At 49.9% G+C, this 14,257-nt stretch overlaps 6 protein-coding genes across 6 annotated transcripts; 3 read left to right on the forward strand and 3 right to left on the reverse strand.

The window, feature by feature from the left end:
* Positions 1–1,053: 1,053 nt before the first annotated feature.
* Positions 1,054–3,191, reverse strand: BU24DRAFT_468412 (uncharacterized protein; the record flags this gene model as incomplete). Its single annotated transcript, XM_033532523.1, has 3 exons — positions 1,054–2,277; positions 2,368–2,753; positions 2,801–3,191. 3 exons carry the CDS (start codon positions 3,189–3,191, stop codon positions 1,054–1,056), a joined length of 2,001 nt encoding a protein of 666 aa, XP_033377350.1.
* An 896-nt stretch (positions 3,192–4,087) lies between these two features.
* Positions 4,088–6,580, forward strand: BU24DRAFT_497579 (SDA1 family protein). Its single transcript, XM_033534283.1, has 4 exons — positions 4,088–4,208; positions 4,261–4,598; positions 4,646–5,287; positions 5,337–6,580. Exons 1-4 carry the CDS (start codon positions 4,179–4,181, stop codon positions 6,538–6,540), a joined length of 2,214 nt encoding a protein of 737 aa, XP_033377351.1. The 5' UTR covers positions 4,088–4,178; the 3' UTR covers positions 6,541–6,580.
* A 55-nt stretch (positions 6,581–6,635) lies between these two features.
* Positions 6,636–7,921, reverse strand: BU24DRAFT_497580 (uncharacterized protein; the record flags this gene model as incomplete). The annotated part of the gene is made up of 1 exon (XM_033534284.1): positions 6,636–7,921. The coding sequence occupies exon 1, from the start codon at positions 7,776–7,778 to the stop codon at positions 6,636–6,638; it is 1,143 nt and encodes a 380-aa protein (XP_033377352.1). The 5' UTR covers positions 7,779–7,921.
* Positions 7,922–8,225: 304 nt separating this feature from the next.
* BU24DRAFT_497581 (uncharacterized protein) lies at positions 8,226–10,019 on the reverse strand. Its single transcript, XM_033534285.1, has 2 exons — positions 8,711–10,019; positions 8,226–8,655 (listed from the first exon to the last, which is right to left on the reverse strand). The coding sequence occupies exons 1-2, from the start codon at positions 9,909–9,911 to the stop codon at positions 8,414–8,416; spliced, it is 1,443 nt and encodes a 480-aa protein (XP_033377353.1). The 5' UTR covers positions 9,912–10,019; the 3' UTR covers positions 8,226–8,413.
* A 1,693-nt stretch (positions 10,020–11,712) lies between these two features.
* BU24DRAFT_455935 (uncharacterized protein) lies at positions 11,713–12,936 on the forward strand (the record flags this gene model as incomplete). Its single annotated transcript, XM_033531399.1, has 1 exon — positions 11,713–12,936. One exon carries the CDS (start codon positions 11,713–11,715, stop codon positions 12,934–12,936), a length of 1,224 nt encoding a protein of 407 aa, XP_033377354.1.
* Positions 12,937–13,747: 811 nt separating this feature from the next.
* On the forward strand, positions 13,748–14,240 carry BU24DRAFT_89784 (uncharacterized protein). Its single transcript, XM_033534770.1, has 2 exons — positions 13,748–13,957; positions 14,020–14,240. The coding sequence occupies exons 1-2, from the start codon at positions 13,872–13,874 to the stop codon at positions 14,186–14,188; spliced, it is 255 nt and encodes an 84-aa protein (XP_033377355.1). The 5' UTR covers positions 13,748–13,871; the 3' UTR covers positions 14,189–14,240.
* The last annotated feature ends 17 nt before the right edge of the window (positions 14,241–14,257 follow it).

Raw genomic sequence — 14,257 nt, forward strand, 5'->3', positions numbered from 1 at the left:
ACATTAGAGAAACATTGCATTCTGGATACATCTAGGGGTCATTACTTTGACAATTTGGTACTTCAATCTGGTCCGTCGGAAGCGAAGCATAAGCCTTCTGGCTTCATGCTGGCTACAGGCTAGTACTAGTAACAGCCGGAGTGAGTGGCTTTTTAGTGAGCAAAGCCACATGTATTGTCTAGATACAAATCCAGACTTCACTACCCCGGACGACACTAAAATCTAGTGTAAATTGGAACGGTGAATCCCTTATCAGTTCTGTCGTAGGGGGCGGGTGAGGAGGTTGTCCGGGCCCATGTGCGGATCCGACATTGCACTAGCGACCCGGGACACTACTAGGGCCCTGCGGAGCAACAAGTAAACAACGATAAGCATATCACAACTGACATACCTACCCGCACGCAATTAATTACTGCTTCGAGCGTTAGATTGGCAGGGAGCATATCTACTAGTACGCACGATGTCATCGGGAAGTGGACGTCCATTTTCCGACGGGTTACAGTATTGATAGTACATTGCGTGGCCGTTGCGAGCTACAGTGGCAACATGTTGGAGCTGGGACCATTATTGCATGAGATAGGAGATAGTGATTTGGCCAAATGGCCATGTAGACCTCTGTAGCAGAGGCCCATGCTTGCGCGTTCCTTTTTTCCATCACACTCGCTGAAGCTCATAACAGATGGCTGGTTCGGAAGTTATAAGTTGCGCCATGATTTACATACCAACACCAGTTGAGAAACTGGAATCTAGAACGAGTTTTCAACTAGAATACTCTTCATTGTTGAATGCTAAAACAAAGGCGCATCAATTTCTAAGGACTTTACCATGACAGGCCTTCATGGTTTAATCGTTATGCATTTCAATTATCCTTGAACCCAATAATGTACAAATCATTTCGTGACCCATCAATATCTTTACACTACTTGAAGTCCATCCTTTCCAAGCCCATGACCAATGTGCGCTTCCATCGCGTCTGGCCAGAAGAAAATACCTACTCGACGGTGATGGATGGCAAAGCACGTTCGGCTTGCAAATGCTACCAGTTGCTTGTGATCAAATTGTATCGTCACTTCCAATGATGATCGTGCTTCCTTCATCTTCATCCTCCTCTTCGTGGTTCTCTTCGTTGTTCTCTTCGTTGTTCTCTTCGTTGTAGTATTCCTCAGGATACACTTCGGCATCCTCATAATACTCGTATCCATTATCCTCATATCCATTCCAGTTATAGTACTCGTCATACTCATCATCTTCGTACACTTTAATGGACCTTTGCTCTTCATCATAAACATCCTCGACCTCTGGGACGTTAATCGGTCTGTTGGTCGCAAGGCCATAAGGATCAGCAGTGATATTCTTTCTGCTACCACCCTCCTCAGAACCTTCAACTCCAAATTGCAGGTCAGAAACAAACTTCAAGATCTCTTCCTTCGATTTCTTCGAGAACAGGGGTTTGAAGCTGGAACCGGCATTGCCACCGATCTCGCCGAGCTGCCCGCAAACATCGCATGTCCACCTTCCGTGATAAGCAGAGATCTTTTGTGATTTGGTGAGACAAGTGTAGTGGAATCGCGAGATAGGGCATGTCGAAAACGCGCAAGTAATGATTCTCGTGTCGGCAGGTTTGGTGCCGGGCTCCTCAGCCCTTGCGGGCTGTCTACAATAGCAAATGACATGAGGTGGGACTTTCGATGGAGGAAGTATGTGCTTTGGTCGTAGTCGATCGGGAGAAGCTTGGGGTGCTTCCTTGTTTGCCGATGGCAAAGGCGATGCCGGTGAAGGTTGGGAAAGCGATAAGACACTTGACATGATTGTGAGTGTTGTCAAAGGGGCCGGATTTGGTACCCTGTATATGCTGTTCACAAGTGCATCTTCGGTCTCATACATTTGTACGATGTTTGGATTCCCATATTTACCGAATCCCCTTCTCATTGGAAAGATTCTGTAAGCACTTTCCTGAACATCGCTGTGCCAGACTGGAAAATAGCTGGCAGGAGGATCCACTTCGCCGGAAAGATATGATGCTGGGATTGACGAGCTAGATTCAGTGGAATCGCTCTGGGTTGTAGTATACTCGTACTCCATTACATCATCATCCGGAATTTTGTAATTGGCTGGCCCCTCGGTTGGCCCATCAAGTTGTGGAAGATCGGGGGTGTTGGGCATATCGTCGTTAGGAACCATGTTCGTGATAGTATTACCATCCAAATTGAGCTCATGGCGTCTTCGTTTGGATGACATAGAGTCATCCGGGTCCCGGATTTCGGTCTGTACGTCAATCTGCGTAGAATGAGTGCTATTCTAATTGCCGGCCACTTGCTCAGCACGAAAATTTCCATCATCTTCACGGGGATGTTTGCGAGTATTCACCTGGCTAGGTACCATGGATGGATCTCCAGCTACGTTGCGTGGAGGTCTGTAACCTAAACGCTTCCATGCCCTCACTCTATTCTTCCATAGAAATTCCAAACATGGGATGCAGAAGCATAGAAGTCTGGCTGAGTTGACCGTTTCTGGGACGTGGAAACCGTACTCGCGGAACATCAATTCATCCCGCCTGAACAATAGGATTTGGCGTCCACAAATGTTGAGATCGGATGCTAGAATCAGTGTTCGAACATGAATCAGTGGCTCAATGATAACACATGGCCACCCATCAGGCTTCTTCAAGTTCTCATTAACAGCATCGCACATGGGGTTGTGGCAATGTTCAGCCTTGTATGGGCACCACTCATGGTAGACGAAAACTCGATTACCTGCGTTGTTAAATCGAGGCGAATATATTATGAAGCATGAGACCTACTGAATTGAATGCATTCAGCAATAATTGCAACCATACGAGCAGTTGACATGTCGATCTCACTGGATGTATCTGGGTCACTCGACGGGCGGGCAGCATTGAGTTGAGGAATCGTGGACCAGTGTCGTGCCTGGAGTCTTACGAGCTGTTGATGGGTCATCTCATTGAGAGACCTCTGGACAAGGTACTCATCTCTGAAGTATTTTGGATGAAGAGTTCGTGCTAGGTAGTCCCGAAGATTCTGAGTCGTGGGCGTTTCGAGTGAGAAGCGAATTGTAAGAGTATCGTCGGACGTGTCCAGATAATACAACTGATCATTTTCATCAGTTGTATCGATGTGCTTGAGACCAAACATGTCGTATTCATACTCTTCATCACCCATTATTGTACCCATGTTGAAAGTTGCATGCGGTTGCGAGTCTGAGATAGCCAAGTGGTGAAGTTTGGTGTTTTGTCGACGGGCGGGATAGTCGGTTGTTTATTAACAATGGAAATGCAGGCTGTGCCCTGGTTTCTATTGGTTGGAATCACCTGAGAGACAGTATGAAAAAGCAGTTGCCTCACTCACCTGTGATCAGTACGCAGCGAGGACTTTTCCAAATGGGCTGTGTCCAAATCGATCTTGAAGTGAGTGGGAGTTGCCAACGGAGCCTGAAGTGAGTGAGAGTTGCTAACGGAGCTACTAGAGCCGCTGGTTGGAAGGGTCAATTACAAGACGTGTAGGTAATGTTTACAAGATGTAAACAAGCGCTAGAGCTTTTCTTTAGATGCCTGGCGCTTCACTTCTGCAACGAGCGATCGAGCAGCATGTACACTTCACCCGTGCACGACAATCACCGACGGATACAAAATGGACAAAAAATGCAAATGTAATAATATTAGAAGAAAGATGTACAAAATATTCTAAAAATGAGCTGTCGTACGTAGAATGTATTCTGAAGCCTCGGGTACACAGGGTTGGATTAAAAACTATAGACTCTACAGAAGAACTGAGAATTTTGGGGTGGCAACTTTAGCTTTCTTTGGGGACAACGATCCTTTACGGAAGACGACTGAAGATCTGGACTGACTGATTAGAATCTGTCGAGAATAGGAGCTTTTATTAACAACGATTGATATTGATATTATAGTCAATTCACTATTTGGGTGAGGTGTGGTCCAAGTTGACCTATGAGCTTTCATGACGGTCGGCAGAATGGTCCTCCGACCTCCGCAGCCTCTTATCGATAACACATGAAATCTTGGCAGAGGTCCCTTCCCAACTTTTTTTTCTCAATCGCGTTGCAGCAGCCGGAAGTGTTCACAGAAGCCAGAGTGCTTTGAACAGCTGCAAACCCGATATTTATAGTCGCGCGAGATATAATAGCTGCCTGACATAGCCATGAAACGGAAAGTCGGCGCCCTCGAGAAGGTTCGTACACCTATCGCTGCTTCGAAAAATTCCGACATTAATAGTATTCTAGGTGGAGGCGGACCTTACAAGTTTGAGGTACCGTGTAAAGCGAGACCCGCCGTCATACGAAGGAGACTTCATTGCGCAGTACGAGCTATACCAGACATATCGCGACCTCTTCCTACAGAACCCCGCGACGAGCGACAACAGCGGCTTGGTCTCTTTTCGCGACCAGGTTGACTTTGTCACACATTGTTCAGACTGCTATCCCTCAATCACGAAGGATTTCCCCACGGACATCGTAACAATTCTGCGTCAGCACCATGCGGAGATTGAGCCGGATCTACGAGAGAAGTTGGTTGGCAGCTTGTGTTTGCTGAGGAACAAGGAGGTTATCTCCTCCGAAATGTATGCTTGTTCTTCAATCGCTCGCGGGCTGGACTAACGAGACATAGGCTGTTGGGAAATCTTTTCCCCCTCTTAATTGCCACTCCCAGTAAATCGCTTCGCCCTCTGCTATATACCAAGATCATCTCTGAGCTGCGAAACTCTCCGAACACCAAAGCGAGCAAGGCCTTCCAAACCTCTCTATACAACCTCGTAACTAGCGATCGCGAGTCCTCTAAGGCGTTATGGTCGGTCAAGATATGTCGAGAGATGTGGAGGCGGCAGGTTTGGACGGATTCCAAGGCTGTTGAGATCCAGAAAGAGGCAACTTTGTCGGACAACGAGAAGGTCATTGTTGGATCAGTACGATTTTTCCTGGGAGGCGATCGCGAGAGAGAAGAGGCGGCGGAAGAGTCAAGCGATGACGAGATCGACATGGGCAAGCTTCGCCATCAGGCGGGCATCAATAAGAAGACCAAGAAAAAGGAGCGCGATCTTAAGAAGGCCGCAGCGACTGTTAAGAGGAAGGAGAAGAAGAAGTCAGCACCTCATCCACTAAACTTTTCGGCTTTCCACCTGCTACACGATCCCCAGGGTTTTGCCGAGACACTGTGGAGCAAGCACTTGAAGGACTCGAAATCAAAGCTGCCCCTCGAATCCAAACTTCTCGTTCTGAATCTCGTCACCCGTCTCGTGGGTCTGCATCAACTGTAGGTCATCTGTCCCAAGCTCTCGAGATTCCATGCTGATTATGACTAGTACGATCATTTCCCTCTACAGTTGGTTCCTCAAATACCTTACTCCCCGCCAAACATCTGTCACGTCGTTCCTTGCTTGTTTAGCCCAAGCAACACACAACTTTGTCCCTGGCGATGTCCTAGAACCGCTCGTCACCAAGATCGCCAATGAATTTGTCAGCGAAGCATCTGCGGCAGAGGTAGCCGCCTCCGGTCTCAACGCCATTCGTGAGATCTGCGCCCGCCAACCCATGGCCATGAACGACACTCTGTTACAGGATCTCGTGTTGTACAGGAAGAGCAAGGACAAGGGAACGATGATGGCCGCGAAGGGTCTTCTCTCGCTGTACCGCGAAGTCGGCGCAGAACTCCTGAACAAGCGTGACCGAGGCAAGGACGCTACCATGGGTCTACGCGCTGGTACTATGAAGGAGCGACGTTTCGGTGAGCAGGAGATTGGAGACATCCAGGGCATTGAGCTCCTCGAGCAATGGAAGGAAGAGGAGCGCCGTAAGAAACGTGAAGCGGCCGGCCTTCCCGCAGATATCGGCAGTGACGAGGAGGAAGAAGACGAAGCGGCCGACTGGAAGAACTGGGACGTCGAGTCCGACGACAGCGATTCCTCGACCGGCTGGATCAACGTTGAGAGTGACGGCGAAGACATCAACGTTAGTGACAGCGAGGACGAAAAGGATCGTCCGAGCAAGAAAGCCAAGGTGGACGCCCCAGCCAACGACGATGCCAAGTCTACGAAATCGGAGGAGCCAGAGGCGAAGAAGATCTCGAAGCTGCTGACAACGACCATCCTGACGCCCGCGGATCTCGCGAAACTCAAGGAGCTCCAGCTCGCGAGCTCGGTGAACGCGAACATGGCATCCAGCAAGCGCCGCGAAGCGCTACTCGCACAGCACGCGGACGACGCCATCACGGCGGAGACCATCGAAGCGGCCGGCCTGCTCGGCAAGAAGAAGACGAAGGAGGAGAAGATCGCGATGGCCAAGGGCGACCGCGAGGAGAACCACCAGTCGACGACGGCGAAGCGTAAGGAGAAGAAGAACGCCGAGGGCAAGAGCACGACGAACAAGGAGAAGGCCAGGAAGAAGAACTTCCTGATGACGCTGGGCAAGGCTAAGGGCAAGCAGAAGCGGAGTCTGGTTGACGTGCGGAAGACGCTGCGTGGGCATTTGGACAGACAGAAGAGGGGTGGACGACGTGGAAACAAGTAGTCGTGATTGTTGTTGCAGAAGTTAGAAAGGATACCCTGTCTACAGTCAAGATATCAAAATTTCCATTCACTTTCCGTCCCCCATGGACGCAGTCATCACGACAGCCACGCACGCAGGCACTCCACCTCGACTCCATCATCCACTGAATTGACAACTCTATCAATCCTGCCCCCATCCCATGCATACCCGTACCATAGCAAAACACCCACATCCCCCATGACACCCAACTCCCACAACCTCCCCTTCAACTCCGGCACCTCCTCACATAATACCTCATAAAACACCCTCCTAAGCTCCCCCGCACAAGCATAGTACCTCCACACATTCGCCTCCGCGTCAAGAAACCCAAGGAACTGTTCAACAGCGTACAAACACACCCCGAACGGCAACCACTCCGCCTCCGCCCAATCCACAACCCCCGTTATCCTGGCCTCCTCTATCTCCTCTTCTTCCCTCCTATCTGAATTTGAATCAGCGATGAGGATGTTCGAAGCAATCAAATCCCCATGCGTCAGCACTACCGGCCACCCATCATCACAGTCCATGATACCCTCATAATCCCTCCTCACACCCCCCGCCCGCGCCCTCATCTCCACACCCTCCAACTCCTCCGCCAAACGACGAAGTTTGGCGCGAATCACGCCCCCGACTTTCCCCTTCATCTGCCCCCTCCCACCCTCACATCCGGCATCGTAGGTGGTAGGGGAAGTGGAAGTAGAGTCATCGAACGGCGAGTCCGCCCTCCCCCTCCCCCTCGAACGAGGCCGAGACGTCCAAGCGCGCCCGATAAACCTAGCAAGACAGCCCACCAGCCCTACCTGTCTCGCGAACATTGCGGTTCCTGGGCGGATATCCACGGTGGGTTGGAGCCGCGAGTACGGTGTCCCTGGTAAGAGGGGCGTGCAAACTACCTGCCACTCCCCCTCCTCATATTCTGAGGGGTTTGGGGTAGGCAGGATACGTGCTGAAGGAACGACATCGTCACCGTAGACTCTACTGGCCTCGGCTACGACACTAGCATCGAGGGCGTGGATCCGCGGGCGGAGTTGCAGTACGAGTTTCTCTTTCACATCGCCATTGCTGTCTTCTGAGGAGTTGGGGGTCAGGAGGAACGTGTGGCTGCAGCCGCCCTGGACGCCGGCCCAGAAGGTGAGGTTGTGGGAGGGGAAGTGTTGGATTGCTATGTCGTGGGCGTGCTGGGTCAGTGTTGGTGAGGGGAGTGATTTTGGTGGTGTCATAGTGGGGATTTATGGATTGTTATGATGGTATGATGGTATGGAGAGAGAGTAGAGGCAGAGATGGGAGACACGAACCACATCTCCGCTCGCAGTCGTGCATATGTACCTTACCTGCGATGTGATGCGATGCGAGATGTCACGCCCACGTCCGCAGTATCTACATGTGGTGTGCATGGTTGCTTACATTCGTACCCTACAGTGTGGTGGATGCGTTGTGGTGTGTTGGAGGTACGGCTTCGACGTTCATTCGTCGTTTCGCTTGGAATGGGAGGGATGGGGATGGGGGAGATAGAGCAGCACGTGGGTGTGGGTTTTGGCCCGCCTCGTGGGCGTGGGGATTACGAGATGTCGTGTGTATATGTATGTATGTATGCATTTATATGTGCGTGAGGGGGCATAGAGATGTAGATTCATGGGATTGTGCAACTTCTTGGTTAGGTACTTGTCAGCGTTACGAGGCTGGGTATCAGTCACGGGTTCATTGTGATATCTAGATGCTATCCATACGACAAAGTGCCCCGGATCACGTTCTCTCGAATTTCTGCTTTCGCGAAGAATCAACGAAGAGCCAAAGTAAATGCTACCACCCAACTTCTCCAACTCGTCACTCATCATCTGATGCCACCCACGCCAACCTACAACTCCTTCTTCAAGAAGTGCTCCGGCGCGTGGTCGGTCTCGTAGTCGACATGCACGTACGCGCGCTCGACGTTCGGCAGGCTCTCCAGCTTGATCTGCAGCTCCTCGGCGATGTCGTGCGTGGCGCGCAGCGTGGCTTCGGGATCCATGACGATGTCGACCTCGACGATGAGGCGGGGTCCGGAGTGGTATGCGCGCACCGTGTCGATCTGGTGGACGGAGGGTGAGTGCGTCATCGCTGTATACATATCAGTATTTGTACATTTGGTATTATGGGATGGGGGAATACGTACAGATGTAGGTGATGAGCTGCAGCATGTGCGTGTCGGCGCTCACGCCAATCAAAAGCTGAAACTCGGAGTATGCGGTCCGCGACCATAGGAAGATGATCAAAACGGACAGAAGAACAGCGCCTATCGGATCGATGAACCACTTGATCTTCGCACCGCCAACGCTAGTGAGGATACCGAAGCCATTGATGAACAGATCGTTCCTGTGGTCCTCCCACAGAATCCGGACCTGGCTGTACTTGTTGCGGATCGCCCAGCAGTACAGGAAGAGCGCGAACTTGGTCGCGAACGCAATGCAGACTGCGATGACCGACGGGAGGAAGAAAGCGTTGGTGTCGGGGTCAGTAGCTCGATGCTCGGCGAACTCGCGGATGGACTCGACGATGATGACAACAGACACAGTGATCATGAGGAAGCAGAAGAAGATGTTTCCCGCTGTCTCGATGCGCGCCTTGCCGGAGGGGAATTTGCGGCTGTCGACGCGCTTGACGGCGCGGGCGCAGAGGATGAGCGTGAGATTGGAGAGCGGATCGAACAGCGAGTCGGCCATGGTGGTGAACAGAGAGAGCGACTTGGATGATATCGCGGCATAGAGCTGGAGGACGGCCAGGATGACATTCGCGGCAAAGCTGCCGATGACGGCGATACGATACTTTAGATGGTTTGCGCCCTCCTCTTCCTTCGCATCCCGCCTGTGGTCGTCGACTGGCTTCAGCAGTCGCTCAATGTTCTCATTCTGTGTCTCGTAGAATTCCTCGAGGTTGCGGGCCTTCCGCGCCTTCTCGTTCAATGCAATTGGGCCGAAGCCATCGCGTTTCCGTGACGTGTTCGCGCGGATTTGAGCGAGTTCGTTCTGGGGCTTCAGCCGGGAAGCGAGCTGATATGGGTCGTTGTCGGCAGTGTATTGAGGCGGCGTCTGTCGCTCGACATCGTAGGTCTCGCGAGAAGAAGAGGAGACATGGCGTGCGACGGGATCGTGATCCTCGGATGCAGAAGAAGTCTCGACAGCGGTGCTAGCACCGTCCTTGCGTGAGCGTGAATGGGAGCGCGAGTGTGGTGTTGTTGTGGATGTGGGGAGCGGGAGGGCCGTCTCGGAGGTGGCGGCGGGGTGGGGACTCGAAGTACGCTCCCGCGACGAGTGCGGGCTATGGAACGGGCTCGGTTTCAACGAGATTGCTCGATGGACGTCAGGCTCTGAAGCCATGGATGATAGGAGCGATGGAGAGATTGAGAATGGTATTGGAATAAAGATGAATGAACAATGAAGCAGCGGTGTGGGCGGTGGCTATAAAGGAAACTCCCGTCTCAAGGCCAAGGTTTGCTAAGATTTGGATGCGGAGAAGTCCATACACCTTGAGAGTATACAAGACCACGTGGGTGGGGGAGCCTCAGATCCATCCAATCCTGCGAAACAAACTTTTTTGTTTCTGGAAAGTTTATCTCAAACATGGTTGTAGTCGAATTCGAACACTTTGGCCCATTCAATGTTGCTAGTGATTCTACTATGGTGGATCCAAAATGGACTGATACACATATTCCTTTCCCGACGTGATGTTTAAAGAAACGACAGACCGATCCAAGTATGTGGCATCGCATTGTTGGCGTTCCCCAGATACGAATACGATTACGAGAACGATCCCATCAGTGTGGAGAAGAACTAGCCATGTAGCTACCGCATCGTTGTCCACAGACGAGTGATTACTGTGTAGACAGCTTCATTGCAGTGTATAAAAGGCCATAGATCCCTAGACTTTTTATTACTTGGTCAGAACATCGCATCTCGACGTGGCAATAAGCTCTGTGCCCAAGTATAATTTCATCTCGTAATGTTTCACCGTGATCGACTGCGATCGACAGCCATAGCTCCTTCGCTTACGCCTGCATTCCTGTCATACGTTGTAGCTACAAATCACGTCATTACAATCTTCCGGATGGCGTCTATCATGCTTGAAAATGTTTCACTTCATTCTTTCCAATGCGAACATAATTTTGATTCTCTCTCAGGGCATCTCATCCGCCAAGCAATGTTTGTAAAGGGGAACTAAAACAGAGAGAAAACTTCATTCAAAATCCATGCGCATTGTCTCTGTGAACGAAGGTCCAATCCAATAATTCGAAATTACTCCCAGTGAAAAGCATAGATAAATTCTTTGTACCACGCAAACTCTGTCCACTTTGTACTGTCTTTGTCTTACGCATAGAACTGCTGATGAGCATCCTACACTCGAACTAACCTAATTAGGACATGCAGAGATAAGATAGCTAATAAGCAATGTCTATTACGGCAATATGACGCTTCTCCGAACTGTAAAAATATTCGACACTCTTGAAACAAAAATATTTAGTGGTTAATTGGGCTTTCGGAGAATAATTGATCAACCAATAGGGGCAGCGTGGGTAGAGCCTCTCAGGCAGCTGCGGCGGTCGGAGTAATTGATTATTGAGTGAAAGAAGCTGGTTTGGTGGGTGTAGGCAGAAAAGAAAGTTATTGGTGTAGGCAAAAGTAAAAATTCAGTTGCTATTGTCTGAGTAAACACTTGTTTCTATCCATAATGGCAAAACGTTCGATGGTCGAGGCTTCCCTTGGACGGGCATTGTTCAGTACATCATTGGATTCTTGTATGCGAGAGTTGGGGTAAAATTATGGCTCACTCGTGTCTAATTTGAACTGTCTCACTGTTTTATGGCCGTATGATTAATGCATCTCACCAGTAAAAGTTCCGAGATCTGTGTCACCTATGATTAGCATTCAGGTGGCGGGTCAAAGTCCCATGCCCTATCGTCTCAGTGAATAAACAAATCGATGTCAAGTGAAAGAAGTGCACAGTTCATTCGTCTATAGCAATGTGCACTCCAATCACCAGAACATCACTTTACAATGCAACGAACAGAAAACCATAAAACACGCCCCAGTGAATCACTCAACGACAAAAAACAACAGCTGCAACATTTTTTACATCTACCAATTCCCAATTCTCAACCTCGCATCCAACCGATTCCTTAAGATGTCCTCTGCAAGCACGAAGATCTTTGAAAACGAAATGGAGATCTTTGAAAATGAAACGGACGAAGACTTGCTCCGATCTATCATGCACAGCTTGGTGATCCGCGAGCGTTTCGAAGTCGAGCCAAAGTACCTCGAGGAATTCAAGCACCTCGTGGACAGTATCGAAAACCTCTCAAAAGATCCCGACTCTCCCTTTGAAGCAGTCCTAAAGGACATAAAAGCCAAAGGCGAGAACAACCCAGTCCTCGAGAAGGCCAAAGACTTTGACATCCCGGTACTCAAACAATTCCGCGACTCCATCGCAGCCACTCCAGAAGACAAACCGATCCCATCCCCCTTTCCACCGCCGTTCTCATGCTTTGACCCCGCTTCCGAGACGCACGACTTGAAGTGTGTTCCAAATTTCGACGATCTCTTCAGGGAACAGTGTATACGCTACCGCGTACTGACATGCTCGGGCATCCCAGCCACCGCATACAAGCGAATGTCTCCCAGGGCGTCCAGATGCCACAATTGCATGCTCGAGATGATCAGGTCATCACCATCGAGGAGCTGGAGGCCGCTTGTGCGGCCACCGAGCCTTCTTACGCTCCATGGCCTTGTGGCCTATAGCCTCGGCCGTGATTCTTTGCAGGGGTCGGGCTTGCACGCTTCTTTCGTTAAGAATTCCACTGGATCGAAAACCAAAAGAGATGACACGGAGATGATAGATGACGATTCCACCAAACCTGCCAGCAGCAAAGATTATATGGCGAAGCTTGAAGAGGATCTCACCGACAAGTTGAAGCCGGACTCGCGGCTGCGACGGCAGTACAAGCAGCATCGTACGGTGTCCGAACCTTTTCTAAGCCAGTACTCTGCAGTGCGTGCAAGGGAAGTGAGGGGTAGGTCGACATCCATGGTCAGGACCATGACGCCTAGTAACTTGGACTTGATCTTGCAGCGGCGACGTAGGGAGCAGAGGCGTGGTCGGTCTCCAGATGCTGCTGGAAATCGAAGTCGATCCCAGAATGGCCTTGACGATCGTGGGAGCTCCCAGGAGCACTCGCCACGCGAGAACGAGGCGCCTGTCTCTGATAGTGTGCTTAATGACCTTTGTGGCCGTTTAGGGGATGTCAAAGTAGGATTACCAGAGGAGGATGACTTGATGGAGGATTTGGTGTCGGCCTTGAAAAGCTTCCCGACTGATGATACTAACATGAAGATGGAGGAAGAGGATTAATATTGTGTCAGGGCCAAGACATCGCAGATTGTATCTCGATATCTCAACCAAATGCATTATTCCATATATTAGTAGGGCTATCAGGTCGTTTATATTATCAGCTTGCTTGTAGGACGCATAAATTAGAAATGCTTGGCCAGGATTCAATCAACTACGACTGATTCCGGCGGTTAGTGCATAGTTTTACCTGTTAATCTTCAGAACATACATTAAGCTGTGACACGTAATTATTTAATCCTTTCCATGAGTGTTCCGCCCTTCTAGCATGCAACCAACCACATATTGAGTAAATTGGAGAATCACCAAGGGCCCGTAACTCGACTGATTGCTTCTACCATCTTAGAAACTCTCTACACATCTCTTAATTAAAAAACGTCCGTCGACGCCGAAGTACCACCGTCTTAGCAAACCTTGATATTACACCTGTTCATTCTCAAATTCCAAATTAATAGTTCCTACCACCGATTAGGAAATGCAAATGCGAAATGGGACCATTGCCCGCATTTGCATCTCCGGGATCAGCTTGTCGCCTGACCAAACATTGGCCTATTTGATCGATATTACTCCGCGATGCTTGTTTCACTCGCTTCCGGGATTGATTCAAGTTTTTAAAGCCTCGCAATTACTGTACGTGTATTAGAATTAACGGGAGTAATATACGGCAGGTTCCGAGCATGCGCAGATTAGAAGATGAATGCAAATACTTTTCGCGGAATTATTCCAATTGTGAACATGGGTAGCAGCGCAGTACAGGAATCGCATTTTTCTATAAATTCCACCCACTCCCTCCTACAGAAGCTCATCACAGTCACCCAAACTCAGCCTTCAACCTTCCACAATTCCAATAGTCTCCATTCCCAAGATGCAGCTCCTTACCAGTGCCATCGTTCTCTCCCTCTTTGCGATAGCGCAAAGTGCAGTTGTCCGACGAATCGATGGTTGCCCGGACTTGGCTCCCTGGCCTGCAGGTAACCCAGGAACATATTGGTATAACGCTTGCTGTGCTTATAGCGTGGATTGGGTAAGTGTGATTAATAGCACTGTTCATTCTTTTGACAATTTTGGATTGCTGATCACGGGCAGGACCAATGCTGCAACCGTGATAGCCCAACTCCTTATGTTTGGGGTGGACGAGAGTTCAGGCCTTGTTCCGATCCGGCTTTCCACAGCAGCTAGGTGCAACAACGGAGACGAAGAGGAATACATGTTTGGATTGGAAAGGATGGTGCTCTTTGAAGAAACTGAGATGTGAATTGTGCGACATGCAAAGCTTTTGATTAGACGCTTGTACGACGGAATATGCGTTTCAAATCTACAATTG

This window comes from Aaosphaeria arxii (genome assembly GCF_010015735.1).
Source record: "Aaosphaeria arxii CBS 175.79 unplaced genomic scaffold BU24scaffold_15, whole genome shotgun sequence".
Lineage (NCBI taxonomy): Eukaryota > Fungi > Ascomycota > Dothideomycetes > Pleosporales > Aaosphaeria > Aaosphaeria arxii.

Excerpts from the sequence above, each read along its gene's own strand:
- BU24DRAFT_497579 (XM_033534283.1), top strand. The coding sequence starts at position 4,179 with ATGAAACGGAAAGTCGGCGCCCTCGAGAAG. Across the intron at positions 4,599-4,645 it reads GAGGTTATCTCCTCCGAAAT|GCTGTTGGGAAATCTTTTCC; the intron begins GTATGCTTGTTC and ends AACGAGACATAG. Across the intron at positions 5,288-5,336 it reads CTCGTGGGTCTGCATCAACT|TACGATCATTTCCCTCTACA; the intron begins GTAGGTCATCTG and ends GATTATGACTAG.
- BU24DRAFT_89784 (XM_033534770.1), top strand. The coding sequence starts at position 13,872 with ATGGTTGCCCGGACTTGGCTCCCTGGCCTGCAGGTAACCCAGGAACAT. Across the intron at positions 13,958-14,019 it reads GTGCTTATAGCGTGGATTGG|GACCAATGCTGCAACCGTGA; the intron begins GTAAGTGTGATT and ends GATCACGGGCAG.
- BU24DRAFT_497581 (XM_033534285.1), bottom strand. The coding sequence starts at position 9,911 with ATGGCTTCAGAGCCTGACGTCCATCGAGCAATCTCGTTGAAACCGAGC. Across the intron at positions 8,656-8,710 it reads GCAGCTCATCACCTACATCT|CGATGACGCACTCACCCTCC; the intron begins GTACGTATTCCC and ends ATATGTATACAG.